Source organism: Dreissena polymorpha, chromosome 14 (genome assembly GCF_020536995.1).
Source record: "Dreissena polymorpha isolate Duluth1 chromosome 14, UMN_Dpol_1.0, whole genome shotgun sequence".
Classification (NCBI taxonomy): Eukaryota; Metazoa; Mollusca; class Bivalvia; order Myida; family Dreissenidae; genus Dreissena; species Dreissena polymorpha.
In genome coordinates, this window is record NC_068368.1 from 28,177,878 (window position 1) to 28,194,565 (window position 16,688).

At 34.6% G+C, this 16,688-nt stretch overlaps 2 protein-coding genes across 2 annotated transcripts; one reads left to right on the forward strand and one right to left on the reverse strand.

Moving 5' to 3' along the window:
• Window positions 1-2,369: 2,369 nt before the first annotated feature.
• Window positions 2,370-10,859, reverse strand: LOC127858766 (protein draper-like). The gene is made up of 9 exons (XM_052396040.1): window positions 10,804-10,859; window positions 10,313-10,445; window positions 6,944-7,031; window positions 6,609-6,770; window positions 6,255-6,399; window positions 4,905-5,504; window positions 4,504-4,636; window positions 3,843-3,889; window positions 2,370-3,501 (listed from the first exon to the last, which is right to left on the reverse strand). Exons 1-9 carry the CDS (start codon window positions 10,850-10,852, stop codon window positions 3,287-3,289), a joined length of 1,572 nt encoding a protein of 523 aa, XP_052252000.1. The 5' UTR covers window positions 10,853-10,859; the 3' UTR covers window positions 2,370-3,286.
• Window positions 10,860-15,126: 4,267 nt separating this feature from the next.
• On the forward strand, window positions 15,127-16,688 carry LOC127857246 (loricrin-like). The gene is made up of 2 exons (XM_052393662.1): window positions 15,127-15,147; window positions 16,065-16,688. The coding sequence occupies exons 1-2, from the start codon at window positions 15,127-15,129 to the stop codon at window positions 16,686-16,688; spliced, it is 645 nt and encodes a 214-aa protein (XP_052249622.1).

Below are 16,688 nucleotides of genomic sequence, written 5' to 3' on the forward strand. Positions count from 1 at the left end.
AAAAATTAACCATATATTCAAAGTTATTAAGTCAACAAGGGCCGTAATTCCGTAAAAATGACAACCAGAGTTATGCAACTTTTTCTTTACTGTCCCCTTATGATAGATTGCGAGTCTTCCAAGTATGAAAGCAATATCTATGATACTTTAGGGGTAATGTGGACCAAAACACAAAACTTAATAAAATGTTCAATTTCTAAGTATAAAAGGCCCATAATGCCAGTCAGAGTTACATAACTTTGACTGCACAGTCCCCTTAAGATAGTTAGTAAGTGTTGCTATGTTTAATATTTCAAAAATTATTGCAAAACATTACTATATTAAAGTTTTCAATATTTGACCTTTGACCTTGAAAAAAAAACTTGACCTTGACCTTTCACCACTCAAAATTTGCAGCTCCATGAGATACACATGCATGCAGAATATCAATTTGCTTCGTTTAAATATTTCAAAAGTTATTGCAAAACTTTAACTAAATTTAAATTTTCAACCTTTGACCTTGAAGGATGACCTTGACCTTTCAACACTCAAAATGTGAATCTCCATGAGATACACGTGCATGCCAAATTTCAAGTTGCTATGTTTAATATTTCAAAAGTTATTGCAAAACTTTACTATATTAAATATTTAAATTTTTAGGCTTTGACATTAAAGGATGACCTTGACCTTGACTTTTCACCCTTTAAAATGTGCAACTCCAGAAGATACACATGCATGCCAAATATCAAGTTGCTATGCTCAATATTTAAAGTTATTGCAAAACTTCACTATATTAAATTTTTAAATTTTTGACCTATGATCTTGAAGGTTGACCTTGATTTTTCACCACTCAAAATGTGCAGCTCCATGAGATACACATGCATGCAAAATATCAAGTTGCTATGTACAATATTTCAAATGTAAAATGCAAAACTTTACTATATGAAAGTTTTAAATGTTTGACCTTTAATCTTGAAGGATTACCTTGGCCTTTCACCACTCAAAATGTGCAGCTCCATGAGATACACATGCATGCCAGATATCAAGTTGCTTAGTTCAATATTTCAATAGTTATTGCAAAACTTTACTATATTAAAGTTTTAAATGTTTGAACTTTAACCTTGAAGGATGACCTTGACCTTCTTCCACTCAAAATGTGCAGCTTCATGAGATACACATGCATGCCAAATATCAAGTTGCTATGTTCAATATTTCAAAAGTAATTGCAAAACTTTACTGTAAGGTTAAAGATTTGGGATAGAATGACCGAATGACAGGCAGAAAGAAAGAAAGACAGACAGACCCAAAACAATATACCCCCGATCTATCGATCCGGGGGCATAACACAAATTATTTCATAATCCATCGATATATTTTATGGATAATCTGATTAACAATAATTCCGTCATGCACAGGCATGTTATCATGCTTGTTTTGTTTGGTAAAAGTGAAACTTGCTTTTTGAACAAAGTCGTTCAAGTCATAGTATTAATCAGTTTTGGGGCGATTGCATTCTGCAATTCGCCCAATAGTTACATAATATACGTATACCGAAGAATGTTGTCCGTTACTGCATTTAACCACGTTGCATCCATATTCTGCATTCGCGAACAAAATAGCTCCGATGAGCGCGTTCCATCCATGGCAACGTCTTTACACTGTGGCATTAGCACCCGAGTAACACGCAGTCCTCATGGAAGGTGTATACAGCTACAAAATGTCGGTTCAATACCGAACTATCTACACTTAACCGATACAGCGAATCTATGTTCTTTCGTTTTAAGAAATCAACTGCGATATGGGCGACAAAATTTAATTACCACGCGTTACTTTTTTTTCTGTCAAAGTAAACATCTCAATGTTCTGTGCGCTACAAAGTTTTTATATGACAATTCGCCCGTGTTTTTCATGCCAGTTTAGAATTATTTCCTTAGACACGAAATACATGTTGTGGCAGTAACTTTCACAGCAGCTAATTAATTTGCGTTATTTTTTTCCAAGTAATTAAAACAATCTCGTATATGTCCGGCCTAACAGTAGAACATTATCAACATTTATTGTTTGTTCCCATAAAGTCGCTATATGACTTACACTGTGTCGGTGTGACTTAAAATCCAGCAAATAATTTATATATATATATATATATATATATATATATATATATATATATATATATATATATATATATATATATATATATATATATATATATATATATGAATAATAATTGAATCTACATTTATTATAGAAACCTTATGACAACATATAACACTATGTCAGAGTAAAAACCTAGGTCACCAGTTTAAATGATAATAATCAAAATTGTATTCACAAACGATTTGCAGTTATGAATTGGCACGTACGACAATGACTTGTTTTAAAAAGCAGCATTTACTTTTAACCCCAATAGCTAAATTATATATTATGTTGGCCATCTGTCATCCTTCCTTAATTCCATCTGTTCTACTCAACAAAGGGGATTGGTTGGCATCACGGTGTATAGTTTTTTTAAGGCCACACAATTGGAGCAAAATCGCCCCACCAGTTCTTTCAGTACTTTGATTGTGATACGGTCTGCGTTACGCAGTAATAAACTGTATCGATGTGATAATCGTGAACAAATTGTATCTTAGTGTACATATAAGTCACTTGTCCCTTAACGTTTTGATTTAAAACCATTGTATACAGCATGCACACAATACTAATTTAATCAAACCTAACATGTTTCTCTCGGTAATATTTCGATCTACGAATATATTTGAAACACATTTAAGCACTATAGGCATTTATCTCGTGTGAAAACTATTCACCATGGCAAATTAGCAAAAGGATGACATAATATCTTTCACATGAATTCACATACGTTACTACATGATGTTATAATTAAAATATGCATATGAATTTCCATATTAATAGAAAAGACATGAATGTAACACAAACACTATATTATGTTACAAAAATATAATAGCATGTATGTTTTATTGTGTGTTATCGACTTGAAGCATGTCCAAAAATAATAGACGTTCGGCTTCCTCCTTGGACGTGTCCAAGGTGAAGTAGCATTATATGTATCCATGCTGTGTTGATTATCCGAAATTAATAGACGTTCGGCTTCATCCCTGTGCATGTCCTAGGTGCATAACGCGTTACATGTATCCATGCTGTGTTGATTTTCCGAAATTAATAGACGTTCGGCTTCATCCCTGTGCATGTCCAAGGTGCATTACGCGTTACATGTATCCATGTTGTGTTGATTTTCCGAAATTAATAGACGTTCGGCTTCAACCCTGTGCATGTTCTAGGTGCATTACGCGTTACATGTATCCATGTTGTGTTGATTATCCGAAATTAATAGACGTTCGGCTTCATCCCTGTGCGTGTCAAAGTTGCAGTACGCATTACATGTATCAATGCTGTGTTGATTGTCGGAAATCAATAGAAGTTCGGCTTCCTCCCTGTGCGTGCCCAATGTGCAGCACGCATTAAATGTATCAATGCTGTGTTGATTGAGTTCAGCAGGCCCTATAATGATACAACAATTAATAGTTTGTACGTAATTAATACATTTATATCATGTTTTTTATCCACTGTGTGACAATGGATGTAGTTATATTACAACGCACGTTGATACATGTATTCACCATAACACTAGGCCTACGCATGTACTGAGAAAGCATGATACTGAATTTGGTTTCGCAGACACTATCGGAGTTGTACCTAGCTAATGATACACAGTGGTTTGATCGACATTATGAGCCCAATATGAGAGAGAAGTATGTGTTTAAAGGGGTATATCACACGATGATGTATGGAACCCAGACGATGATGTTGATATTTGATATGCGTGTTGTGGTTTGTTATACCTGTTCGGTCGCTCATTGATCTGTTGACAACATCTGTACATGTCAGCCTGAAATGTTATTTACGGACAGAATGATATTGGGAAAATAAAGCAAAATATCATATATATCATATATATTTGTAAATTCATACTAGTACATTTACAGCCTATTATAAGTGTGAATTTTGTAGTTTAGTTTAATTTAGTTTAAACCTATTTATTTTAGCTCGATTGCATCGTAAGCCTCAGGCTTATTGAAACCCTCTCGAGTCCGTTTCCTTGGCCTGCAGCCAGTACTTGGTGTCGTTAGGTGAGATCTAAAGAACGTTCCCTAAGTTGGATAGAACTCGTTACCTCCCGATCGTTTGGCAGAGGCCATATCCACTAGGCCACGGCGACCTTAAATTGACTTGTCTAATAATCCCTGATAATGTTAGATTGCAGTGTTTTTTCATGTTGTTGAAACGTGGATGATAAACATGAGAATTGATTGTAAGCTGAATCATTAACCCAATTAACACAACAAAAATCCATGCAAGTGCAAAATTTAGAAAAATGTATTTCATAAAAACTTTATATGCTCACTTAGCTAATACATAATTTCCCTCCAATAGTTTTTATGTAATCTGGTTGTTACTTTAAATGTACAGTGTTCCAGATATGAGCATGCTAAAAAGTAATACCTTTTCTTCCGGAGAAAGCAAATCATAACCGCGATAGTTACTAGGGCGACAACAGTGACAGCCACAATCAAGCTTTCAATCATCCCAGACTTATACCTACTCACGCTTTCTTCTGATATTTTTATCGATGGTTCTGTGAACAAGTATAGAATGAGACGTATGTAAGCATAATGATGTAATTATTGAAACATTGAGGCAAGGAGGTGAGGAATTTACTAATTATTTACCTTATGATTTATGAGCGAACATTTGCCTTTGTTTCAGTTATAAGAGTGATATTCTGATTCACATCCCCTCTAGTTGCAATAAATTATGTTTAATTTCATTCATTTCCCATGAATATTATGAAACAAAAATATAGCAAATGGGAAAATCAAAAGATAATTCAAAGAATTTCTTACCACATGTATCACCACTATATCCTGCAATGCACCCCATTGTGCACGAGCCACTGTCTGAACATCGACTTCCTCCAGCTACAGGCGCACATGAAGTTGGACAAAGGTTCGAACATTTTCTATCGAAATGGTCATTTGCGCATCCGTGGACACAAACACCTTGTTGATCACACATGCTACCATTTGCTCCTGCTGCACAGTTTGTTGGACATGGGTTATTGCATTGTCGGCCGAAAAAGTCCGGGGCACAACCGTCAACGCAAACACCTTTGTCATCACATCTAGTTCTATTGTCCACCAATGCACAGTTCATGGGGCAGATATGTTTACATTGCGAACCATAATGATTTGCAACGCATCCGTAAAGACATGAGCCATCATTAGAACATACGTCTCCGGTTGAGGATATTGCACAGTATGGTGAGCATTTCTTGTCGCATACTGGCCCGTAGTGATTTTCAGTGCATCCGTATCTGCATGTTCCGTCAGCGAAACAACTATGGCTAGCGCCCTTGCGTTCACAATACTTCGGACACGTACACTGACATTCGGTTCCACAGTTTGTGCAATTATCGCAGTAACAATTGATCAAACACAAAACACCTGCAATAGAAAGTACACTTATGTGAAAGCGACTGAGAGATAGTACATACTCATGGGAGACACGTTTGTAATTTTTTAAATGTAAGTGCGTATTTGATAAAAGCATCAATTGAACAAATCTTGCTCGTTATGTGCAATTCTGCAGAAGACTCGAATCCGTTCATAAAGCCTACATTGACGACATTGGGACACTTGACAGTATTTTCAGGTCGGGAAATATATCAAGAAAACGCATAGTAAATACGTCACTTAGCTGTTTTGTCTTGAGGTAATTTTCTTTTAATTGATTGATGTAGTATTATTGCTGGTTCGTTTACTGTGCAAAATAATAAATAACACGATTTTGTAAAGACAAGATCAGAGAGTGATTCAGTTTTTCTTATTCTCGCGGAGTCATATTGTGTATTCTCTACGGTAAATTAGCATTGTTTATTAATAATTTACTATTCATTTGTTCCATATTTTTAAATATAATGTGTTTATTTTAGGGGCGCATTGAAGTTTTCATAAATCAGTGTTGTTGTTTATAATCCAAATCTTACCGTTTAGAATACATTCAAATCATTGATATTAACAATTTGATAACGTTTACAAAATTCGGCGTCACTTTAGTCACTTTTCCATTGGTAGGAATTGATGGTCTTGAATCTGTTTTTGTTTTCGCTTGCAATATCACAGTTGTTTGCCTTTGGTGAGATTTTATTGTTTGCATGATAAAATTAAGGTATAAATGAATACAGTTAAACTAACTTCCACACGAGCAACCCAGCACGTCAAAGCGTAACGTTATGTGCTCAACCCAGGTGACCGGTTGAATGCGCACGCACAAAGCACGGACTGGACTTGGAAGCATGATTGTCACATGCGAATCTTGGTCTGTATTCCCAGGAAATATCTGGTAAAAGGTATTATACCGTTATTATGAGCACCACATTTCATGACCGATGAGTATATTACTGACTCGTATTAATGCAAAACTAATTAAGACTTATCACAATGCAACATCGACTGAAAAATCAACCGCTAACAAGTTGAGAAACGTGTAACGCGCTTAAGGCCTATCTTATTCCCCAAAACAAAATGTGGAGAATACCATTACTTTACCTCGTTGTCATCATTTGGGTCTCTAAGTGTTACAAACTTCACACAGTCTTGTGAAAAGTGAAACTGATATGAAGTAACTCGTTGGTAAAGTGCGCTTCCCTTGCCAATGTTTCTACCCTGGGTCACTATTCCAGTTATGTAGCTCAGATCCCAGAATCTCGCCTAAATAATTTATAAAAAGGAAATACCAAAAAATAAATATATGATACTTATGATGTTGATACCGTCATATGCTAGTTCTGTCATATTTGAATTGTGATATGCATTACGTCACATGCTTATGTACATATGTATATGACCCTACTCAAATAAATACAATAACTGGTCAAACCTACCTGTATCCACTGTTGATCATCACTCGTTTGTGCAGACCAACCGCCACTCAGCCAGATTCCATTTATATATATGCCTTTAGTATCCAGCCTATAATTATCAATATACGATTGTGAACATATACAAATACCAAAACCTAGAACGAAAGTTCATTTGGGTTGGTTTAACTCAATAATCGTGTATGACAAGTGTTAGTTAAACACGTCACGTTATCTATTTTACCGCAAGTAATTCAATTAACGAAATGTATTGAGGATGTGATTCAAGAACAATATTTGAATAATAATGGATGTATGTGCTCGGCAAAAATGATCATGTTATATGCTATCTAACATATATCATATATGCATTTAGAACAGCCTAAAATAGATGGCAATCACACTTTATATAACAACTCAAATCTCACAAAAATGGATATAAATGGAAAAAACTACTCCGCAACAGACGTGTCAAAACTATTCTTTGCTTACATATTATTTTGAGCATTACCAATACCTTAAAAACATAAATTTTGTTCAAAAAAGTCCAACGTGCTGATTAAACATTTAATATTTTCAGAGATCATTCGCTTATACACTGAAAATTGGAAATACCAATATGAGCATTTATTCCAATATCCTTATGTATATTTTCTTGTTGGATTTCTATGTAATGTGCACATAAGAGGAATGTGTTAAACCTTTACTTATTTGATGTATTATCTGTACACTTCAAATAAATTTCGAAACATTGTTATGTTTTTCCTTGAAATAGTTTAAGGCATCTGCGCTGTGATAAGGTCGATCGAGCTGGTGCAGTTGGCGTTTAACTTTGCTTGTACTAAAATCAAAAAGTTAATCTTAATATGAGTCTGAGACGCTCATAACAAGTCTGAATGAACATACCACGGATATTTTGCCTAAACATATACGTATTGATGGCATTCAGTTAAGAAATTTTATACAAGATAAAAATAAAACTTCAGAGAAGTCCACTATTCCTTCATTTAAAACAATAGACTATACACTGCATGAGAATTCATACCACCATACAATATTACTATTCAAAACTTAATAATTGTTAAAGGCGTGATCCCAACTTTAATACATTCAGTCAGTTTTTATAAGGCATCTTATTCTGAGGTCTCAAGTACTTCATCACTAACACTGAATTACAAAAACACTTTCATATCTTAAAAATACAAGTCGAATCACAACCAGACAGCAAGCGAAAATAAAAACAAATGTTAATTTTATTGATGTTGAAGCTGGATGAAATTCAGTAAAATAAGTGTTTTGAGTCTTTGTGAATACTGTTTCAATACATAACATTGTATTGTCAACATTGTCAAGGACACGCCGTTGTACAATATGCAAATCACACTACTTAGTTCAAGACTCACATTTTTTTATCTCATTTACACAATACATATAGAAAGGTATGAACACGATTTACTGACTGGAAAAACTGGGGGTCTAAATACGGAATACCGTTAATGCCATCGTGGTTACACATTAATATCCAGAGGGCGACACTGCGATATTGCGATAGTACGGTGGCGACAATGCGATAGTACGATGGCTACAACGCGATAGTACGATGGCGACAATGCAACAACGCGATAGTACGATGGCGACAATGCGATAGTACGGTAGCGACAGTGCGACAATACGATGGCGACAGTGCGATAGTACGATGGCGACAATGAGACAATGCGATAGTGCAATAATACGATGACGACATTGCGGCAATAGGATGGCGACAGTGCGATAATACGATGGCGACAATGCGACAATGCGATAGTGCAATATAACGATGACGACAGTGCGACAATACGATGGCGGCAGTGCGATAGTACGACGGCTACAATGCGACAATACGATCACGACAGTACGACTACGCGATAGTTTGATGGCGACAATGCAATAATACGATGGAGACAATGCGATGATACGATGGCGACAGAACGATATGACTATCGCATTGGCGCCATCGTACTTTCGCGTTGTCGCATTGTCGCCATCGTACTATCGCATTGTCGCCATCGTACTATCGCGTTGTTGCATTGTAACCATCGTACTATGGCATTGTCGCTATCGTACTATCGCATTTACGCCATCTTACTATCGCACTATCGCATTGTCGCCCTCTGGACTTTAATGTGTAACCACGGTGGCACTAACGGTATTCCGTATCTAAACGCGTGTCTGTCAGCGTCGCAAAACTTGCGGACGTTTCTAATCCAATGACCTGAGTACCGTTATTTGTTATTATTCCAATGCAATAGAGTTAAGTTACGTTGCAATACACTCACGATAGTCATCCAGGTCGATTATCATCATTATAAAAATGAATTTTCACCGATCGATTTTCACATATCCACATTGTTTGTTTGATGTCAACCTGTAGTAGCCAATTGTATACATTTGGATAACTCTATCAAGCTGTTACCTTTTGTTAAGATATCTTTTTATGTGACCGATTGCATAAAAATATATCCGAATAAGTGCACATCTCGGTTAAGTTTTGATAACATTTAGCCAAGGTACTTTACTTCGGTTATCTTTTCCTTATATTTTTTTCTAACTAAAATATAGCCATTTATTTCTTCTCAAATTTGCTTTATAGGCTGACATAAGTTTTAACCTTAATTTACTCAAATTCGAAATAGACTTAGAAAGTGTTGTAAATTTTCCCTCATTGAGTCATAAATGGGTCATATAGAATTGGAAGATGATTTTCACTTGGATTTATATCGGGGAACAATAATTGTACACAATTAACTCTATTTAAGCATAAGCTTAGATATTAAAAATAAAAAAAATTCTAACAACTTGCAACCATATTGAGTAATTAATATGGTTTCTTAAGTGGTAACACGCTTTTTCCACGACTTTAAACGGGGACATAGTTTTGAACTGCTCCAGCCCAAAATTTAAAGTTTGCATACATTTCGTCAATATTAATAATTTGATCAAGTTTCATCTACATGGGCTCTAGAGATCTAATCAGGTGAATGTTTGTTATGCTCGACATACGGACGACGGCCATTGAGTGGTCACAATGGCTCACCTCGTCACTTCAAACTCACTTTAAAAATGGGACAAACCCCTGTGCTTATTATTGACATAAAACAAAACAGTGAAAAGTTTATGTGCATATATATGTTTATATATATATATATATATATATATATATATATATATATATATATATATATATATATATATATATATATATATATATATATATATATATATATATATACATATAATATATATGATTGGCTTAAAATAATAAAAAATGAAGCGTGTTACTTATTCATTTTTACATACTAGTAGTTAATTTTTTACTAGTTTAAGATGTTAAAATATGAAATAGCTATGTAATACCTTGATCTCCCCGGACTATGGTCTTCATAAAAGCTATTTTCGGGATGCAACTCACTAGATGCCGTCAGATATTCGTCAGGAATGGGACGTTTTCCGGACACCAGATACTTAGTTTCCGGACAGGTCGAGTTACCTTACCGTTGTGTAAATAAAGGAATAAGGGATCTTGAGGAACACGGCCAAAACATAAGTTCGTGTGAACATCTACTTATCTTTCCAAGGAAATTACCAATTTTGTATACACTACTTATTAAAAGATACAACATATCCTTTGATATAAACGTTATTAAAGACTCATTATGGTAACACATTATTTATTGAAATATACTTAACTGTTTAATTTGATCTAGCATACAACAGTAAAATAATATGATTGTGATGATTGCCATAATTATAATATTCGATCTACATTTAATTGATTGCTAAATTTAAATTGTCACTAATGTTAATCCCAATGTTAATTTATCACAATCTCAAACTAAATACGAGACCTTTCGCAATTAGACTAACTGCACATATTGCTAGTAGTTTGGTCGCCATTTGGAGCTGAAATACAAAATAACTATTCAATGAAATAAAGTATATTTATGATGCTTTACTTTTCTTTTGGGAAACAAAGATTATTCGCTTTTACAACACACATGATTCTTACTTTTTGAAAAACGTAGGATTTAAATTATTTCTGATGATTGAACACATTTCAGATACCATACAAATGTACAAACAAGCAACATCGGAAATATATAAGGTCCAGTTTGATTTATTTCTCAATTTCACAGTTCAATTTGCTTAAAAAAGGCCAACAGCATATAAATATGAAGTAATCAAAAGAGCGGTATTTACATGGTTGACATTAACTATTGTAGTAGTGAATATTGCTGTAATTGTTTTGGAATGACATATCGATCGAGTAACAGCTAGAATCAGGACCTATTGGTATTAAATAAGGAATAATATGAAGCTGTGTTAACTCTTACAGCCTTATATTGATATGTCTTAAGTTGAACATATGCTTTAATACTTACATGTATTGCACGATTTTTAAAATTTGATTCATCAGATTTTTTAATGTTTGCACTTGCTTTATCAAGTTTTATCATTTTACTAATATGATGAAGTAAACTGTGTATCACTTAATTTTGCCATGCATATTTTATATTGTTATAAATTAATATATTAAGTACTAAAAGTATTGCTAAATTGAAAGTGCAGAAGAAAAAGAAGAGATAGAAAATATTACCATTCAACAGTTATGTTAGGAAAACAGTGTAAATTTAAATGTGTTTCATAAATGAAAAATCATTTACAGAGTTTAAGTAAAATTCAATGCTCATCGGTTCATGTCTTGGTAAGGAATTCACAAAATGAGATTGACCTTTCAAAATTCTCACTCAATTTTATTATGCAGTTTATTCTTATTTCAAAATGGTGAATCATTTTTATTTTCAGTGCTCACGGGGGGTGGATCGTACGCAAGTAGCTGGTGTGGCGTTAGTGAGGAAAATAGTGACTGGTGTTCACAATGGCGACCAACGGCTGATTTTTCGATGATTTCGTGCGAACTTTTGAAAGGTTTTTACATTTACCATGCTTATTCGACATTATCATTACGCGCATGATGATCTACCGATATCCATAAATTCTCGGTGTACATTCTGTAGAGTCATTATCCAAACTAAAAAAGATAAGGAAGACTTTATACGCAAATGCGTGATTGTTTGCGATTGACATTGTTCATTGTATGTGCAGTTTTAGATCATATATAAGGTTTTGTCAAAGGTTTCATGGCAAGGTGGACCCAAGAACCACCATAGTTTACCCTGCATGAACATCACGACGCTTTGATAAGGAAATCAAAATTTAAAAAATTAACCCAAATTGTCATAACAATTGTGCACAATAACCCCCTTTTCCGTACCTGATAAGTACCTAGCATATAGCAAACTTTGTATTTTTCTCACTTACGCAACATAAGTTACATGCGTTTGATCCACCCCCTGACTCATGAATATAGATAAAATTAAGAGTCAAACCTTCCGTGCCAGCTTTAACATTCAAGATACAGATTAAACGCATTTAATGCACATCGTTTAATTCGACTTCTTCATGTTGGAAGGACCGTTAGTACATACCAACCCTTAATAGTGTGTGCTTAATAATGTGTTCGTCTTTTTACTTCAAATCCATTGTTTTCCTTTATGGTGTGTATGTTCGTATAATATGGGATCTGGCTCGAGTTGTCATATCATACCATATTTTATTAAACGAGTTCAGGAATGTTGTTAGTAAGCGAGCCTTAATAAAATATGGTGTGATATGACAAGGAGTGTCAGATCATTTTTATCACATTCTTTTAAATGAGCAATTAATTAAATATTTACGCAAACATAATGATAAAACCCGAATGTTGTTTACATTTCTTGACGTCATTTTACGTTGCAACGTCATTTCAGCAAAATAACAAAATCCGATTGGTAAATCGAACGAAAACTAAGTGAATGAAAACGCTTAAAAAGTATTTTACTCGTGTGTAAGATAAAACTATTCGTAATGGTTATATTACATTGGAAACAGGGTATGGTATGTGCTAAATAGTTTCAACTGAACTGATTACGCTGAACCATGTAAAATATATTGTTATGTGAGTCGACTGTCTTCTAAATCTGCATATACAAAACGGAACAATCAAAATATCCGCATATTAGCCTTTTTAACGGTGATCGTATTAAAATATCGTTGATATGTAAGTCTGGCAAAAAAAGCTCTTATGTCAAAATCGAAACATTTACAAATTATTGCATGAAGATGCATTTTCGTCATTTAGCTGCAAATAAACAATAATGTATCAGTATGTTGTTACTATACAACGTTTTCGAATATTGGGGAGTGTTGGCATGGGCATGCTTTGATGTAGGTAGTATGCACGACACAGTGAATTGTCTGAAAGACACACAAGCTCGCGATAACGTCGTGGGAACGTGATTACTACATCTTGTTTACGACTAAATAAATCATTCAGTTGGAAAGAATTTGAATGTGTGAATCAATCAACCTCATATAAAGAAACGAAAACTGTGTTCATCCAGTTTTTAATAACATCATTTAGCTATCTCTTGGGATCGATGTAATACGTCTTCGTTAAGGCATATATAGTATATGTAATTATCAGATCTTTGATACCATCGCGGTTTTGGCGATCTTCAAATATTTCATTCATATGCTAAATGAATCTATTTATAAAAAAACGCTCAATATAATTTTATACTAATAACGTCCATGCCTCAAATATTATGTTGAAATGATATTTGTTGTTGATCTTCCCAAACACGTTTAAATAACAATTATAATTATCTCACCTCCGTCAATGTATAACTCCTTATATATGCTTGCGTTTGAAAAGTGATTGCTTTCAAGAACACAACATTTGCATTAAATATTAAACTAAAAGTGATATATCGGTCCAAACACAAACCGAAAATTTAAAAGTGTTGCTCGTTACATTTATAATCATATAATGTTTACATCATCGTTCATACATGTGCAACAGCGTGAAGATCATTCACTAAATGTACCAGTTATTTAGTTAAGCGTTCAAAAAGCGAATGCAGTCAACGTCAGAAGACAGACGTCTGTTGCGTGTAAACAATAACCCTTGCGTATGAAATGAGCTTTGAGTACATTATTTCTTACTAACAATAAACGTGTACATGAACAGAAACAGCACCCGTTATGATTAATATATAGCAAATAATTAAAAACCAATCTTCTCAGGCTTAAAACCAAATACATGCTTTATTCGGATTAAACATGTTACTGAAATAATTTTAAAACCAAAAAATACGTCAAGAAAAAAATGTTCATTTAAATGTTTATTTGACGAGGTGATCTTTTTTCGAATGTTGTATACTAGGTGGTGTAAACAATGTTATAAAGCAAACACAACCATAAAAATTGAAGAGTGAGCGGTTTGCACTAATTTGTTTATCATAATTAAAGCATTTATCATATATGATGATAGATGACAATTTAATGATTTGCATCATGTTTACCATTGAAGTATTCTTTTTATTCAATGCCCTATTTAAATATTTAAAACAGTGCCGTTAATCTGCGTGTCTTTAAACAAGCACATGCAGTAAGGTACTGTGTAAATTGAAATGTCGTTCTAATATAAGTGACATTATTTTATGGTTTTAAATCAACAAATCATGCAAAAAATCCGAGGAATAGTGTAATTGATTGACATTTGTTTGTTAGTGCGATTATATGGTTTACTGGACAATAGTAATGTATTATATTTTTTTAACAAAAGAAAGCTCTGTTAAACAAAAGAATCCTCCATTAATATAAGAACGCCGAGATTATTTGGTTAACATCAAAATGTATGATACGTTACAAGTTCAATGTACAATTTTATGTTTAATCACATATAAAGTTATATCACGGAACAGGGAAATATCTTTAACAATAATAACAAAATAAATAAAAAAAGCTGAATATATAATTTTACAAAGAAGACATTTAGGAAACGATAATCTACATGTATCTTTATTACTAAAATGGACATATAGCTTAAGATATTCGTCTGATTTATTTTATAAACGATAGTTATCAGCTCAACTTGAATGTTTCGATTGCGATATGTTGCGTTATTGTCTTATCTATGAGCACACGCTCAGTACAGATTAGCATAGTTACTTCCATCTTAACATCAAGTGTAATTTCCGACAATATTGTATATATTAAATGTTAACCATATTCACGCTTTTAAATCCTGCACGAATATGTGACACTCATTGATCATGTGTGCAGCGATGACGTTTACTCTTATACATGTGAGTTTATTTAGCGGCAGCAGGAGATGATCATTTCATATGTCCAACGGTTTAGTACATATATACAAAATACGGATTGTATATTTTGAGCATTTTTTTTAAAGTTCACGCACATAACGTTCAAGTTTAAATAGACAGAATCGCGTACATTTCATAAATGCACTGTCGCCTTTGCATGATTTGCCTACTTTTGAAAGTTATGTTATTATTAAAAACTGGTGTGAATAAAATGATGCTTATTTGCGCTTTAGATTGTATTGTGTAAATTGAAGTATTGAACAGTTGTATGATATAAATCTCAAGTATTTTACTTTAATTTCATTTTTTTAGAGAACTTCGAATACGTAGATCATTTACATAAACACCTACACTATACAAAAACAATAGATAAATACAATATAATATTTAGATAACAAATTGAAATGTAGCTATTACTATAGTTGTCTTAAAGCATTTAACTTACTTGTGCTATACTGTTACATGTATTTATGTTTTTCTAGGTTACATCGACGCAATTTAATTAACTAAAACAACACGTAAAACAGATGTATAAATAGCAATCTGCAGCGTATAAACACAAGTTTACAGCTGGTTTATATTGAAGTTGCAACATGGTCGTCAGTTATTTCACCATTATACAAAAAGATTTATGATTTGTTATAAAAATTTTTTAGAAGTGTGCTTAATGCATAAGCCAATAGTTTTTGTGTCGCGATTTTAAATTACACATATTACGCTAAGAAGAACATTCACTGTTGATAATTCACATGCTTGTATTAAAGATCATGGCAATTGCACAAACATAATTAATTGACAATAATATCAAGTTTGTTTATAAAAGTTCTTTTTATTTACTGATGGATTTTGCTGTGACCAAACAGGAGTGGTGAAGGCCGCAGTCTCTGTGACACACCTAGTTAATCATCGTCGGAATCCCCTGGGCTATTTATTACGTTACTCACGGTGGCGGAGGTGGTGGTGGCGGCAGTAGTGGTGGCGGCAGTAGTTGTTGCTGTACAAGTGGTGGCTGCACTGGTGGTGGCGGAAGTAGTGGTGGCGGCAGAAGTGGTGGCGGCAGTAGAGGTGGCGGCAGTAGTTGCGGCGGCAGCGGTGATGGCGGCAGAAGTGCTGACGGCAGCGGTGTAGGCGGCAGTAGCGGTGGCGGTAGTAGCGGTGGCGGCAGAATGGGTGGCGGCAGAAGTAGTGGCGGCAGTAGTTGTAGCGACAGCGGTGGTGGCGGTAGTAGCGGTGGCGGAAGTTGTGGTGGCGGCAGTAGTGGTGGCGGCAGTGGTGATTGCGGCAGTAGTGGTGGCGGAAGTGGTGGTGGCGGCAGTAGTGGTGGCGGCGGTAGCGTTGGCGGTAATACTGGTGGTGGCAGTAGTAACGGTGGCGGCAGTAGTGATTGCGGCAGTTGTAACGGTGGCGGCAGTATTGATGGAGGCAGTAGTAACGGTGGCTACAGTAGTATCGGCGGAAGTTGTAACGGTGGCGGCACTAGTTATGGTAGCAGTGGAAGAAGGGATTATTTTGGTTGTCGTTGA

Coding starts and splice junctions, on each gene's coding strand:
- LOC127858766 (XM_052396040.1), bottom strand. CDS start 10,852: ATGGCGACCAAACTACTAGCAATATGTGCAGTTAGTCTAATTGCGAAA. Junction 5,505..6,254: donor GCTGGGTTGCTCGTGTGGAA/GTTAGTTTAACT, acceptor TTTCTATTGCAG/GTGTTTTGTGTTTGATCAAT. Junction 4,637..4,904: donor ATATAGTGGTGATACATGTG/GTAAGAAATTCT, acceptor ACTTGTTCACAG/AACCATCGATAAAAATATCA.
- LOC127857246 (XM_052393662.1), top strand. CDS start 15,127: ATGACGTTTACTCTTATACAT. Junction 15,148..16,064: donor TGACGTTTACTCTTATACAT/GTGAGTTTATTT, acceptor TGACACACCTAG/TTAATCATCGTCGGAATCCC.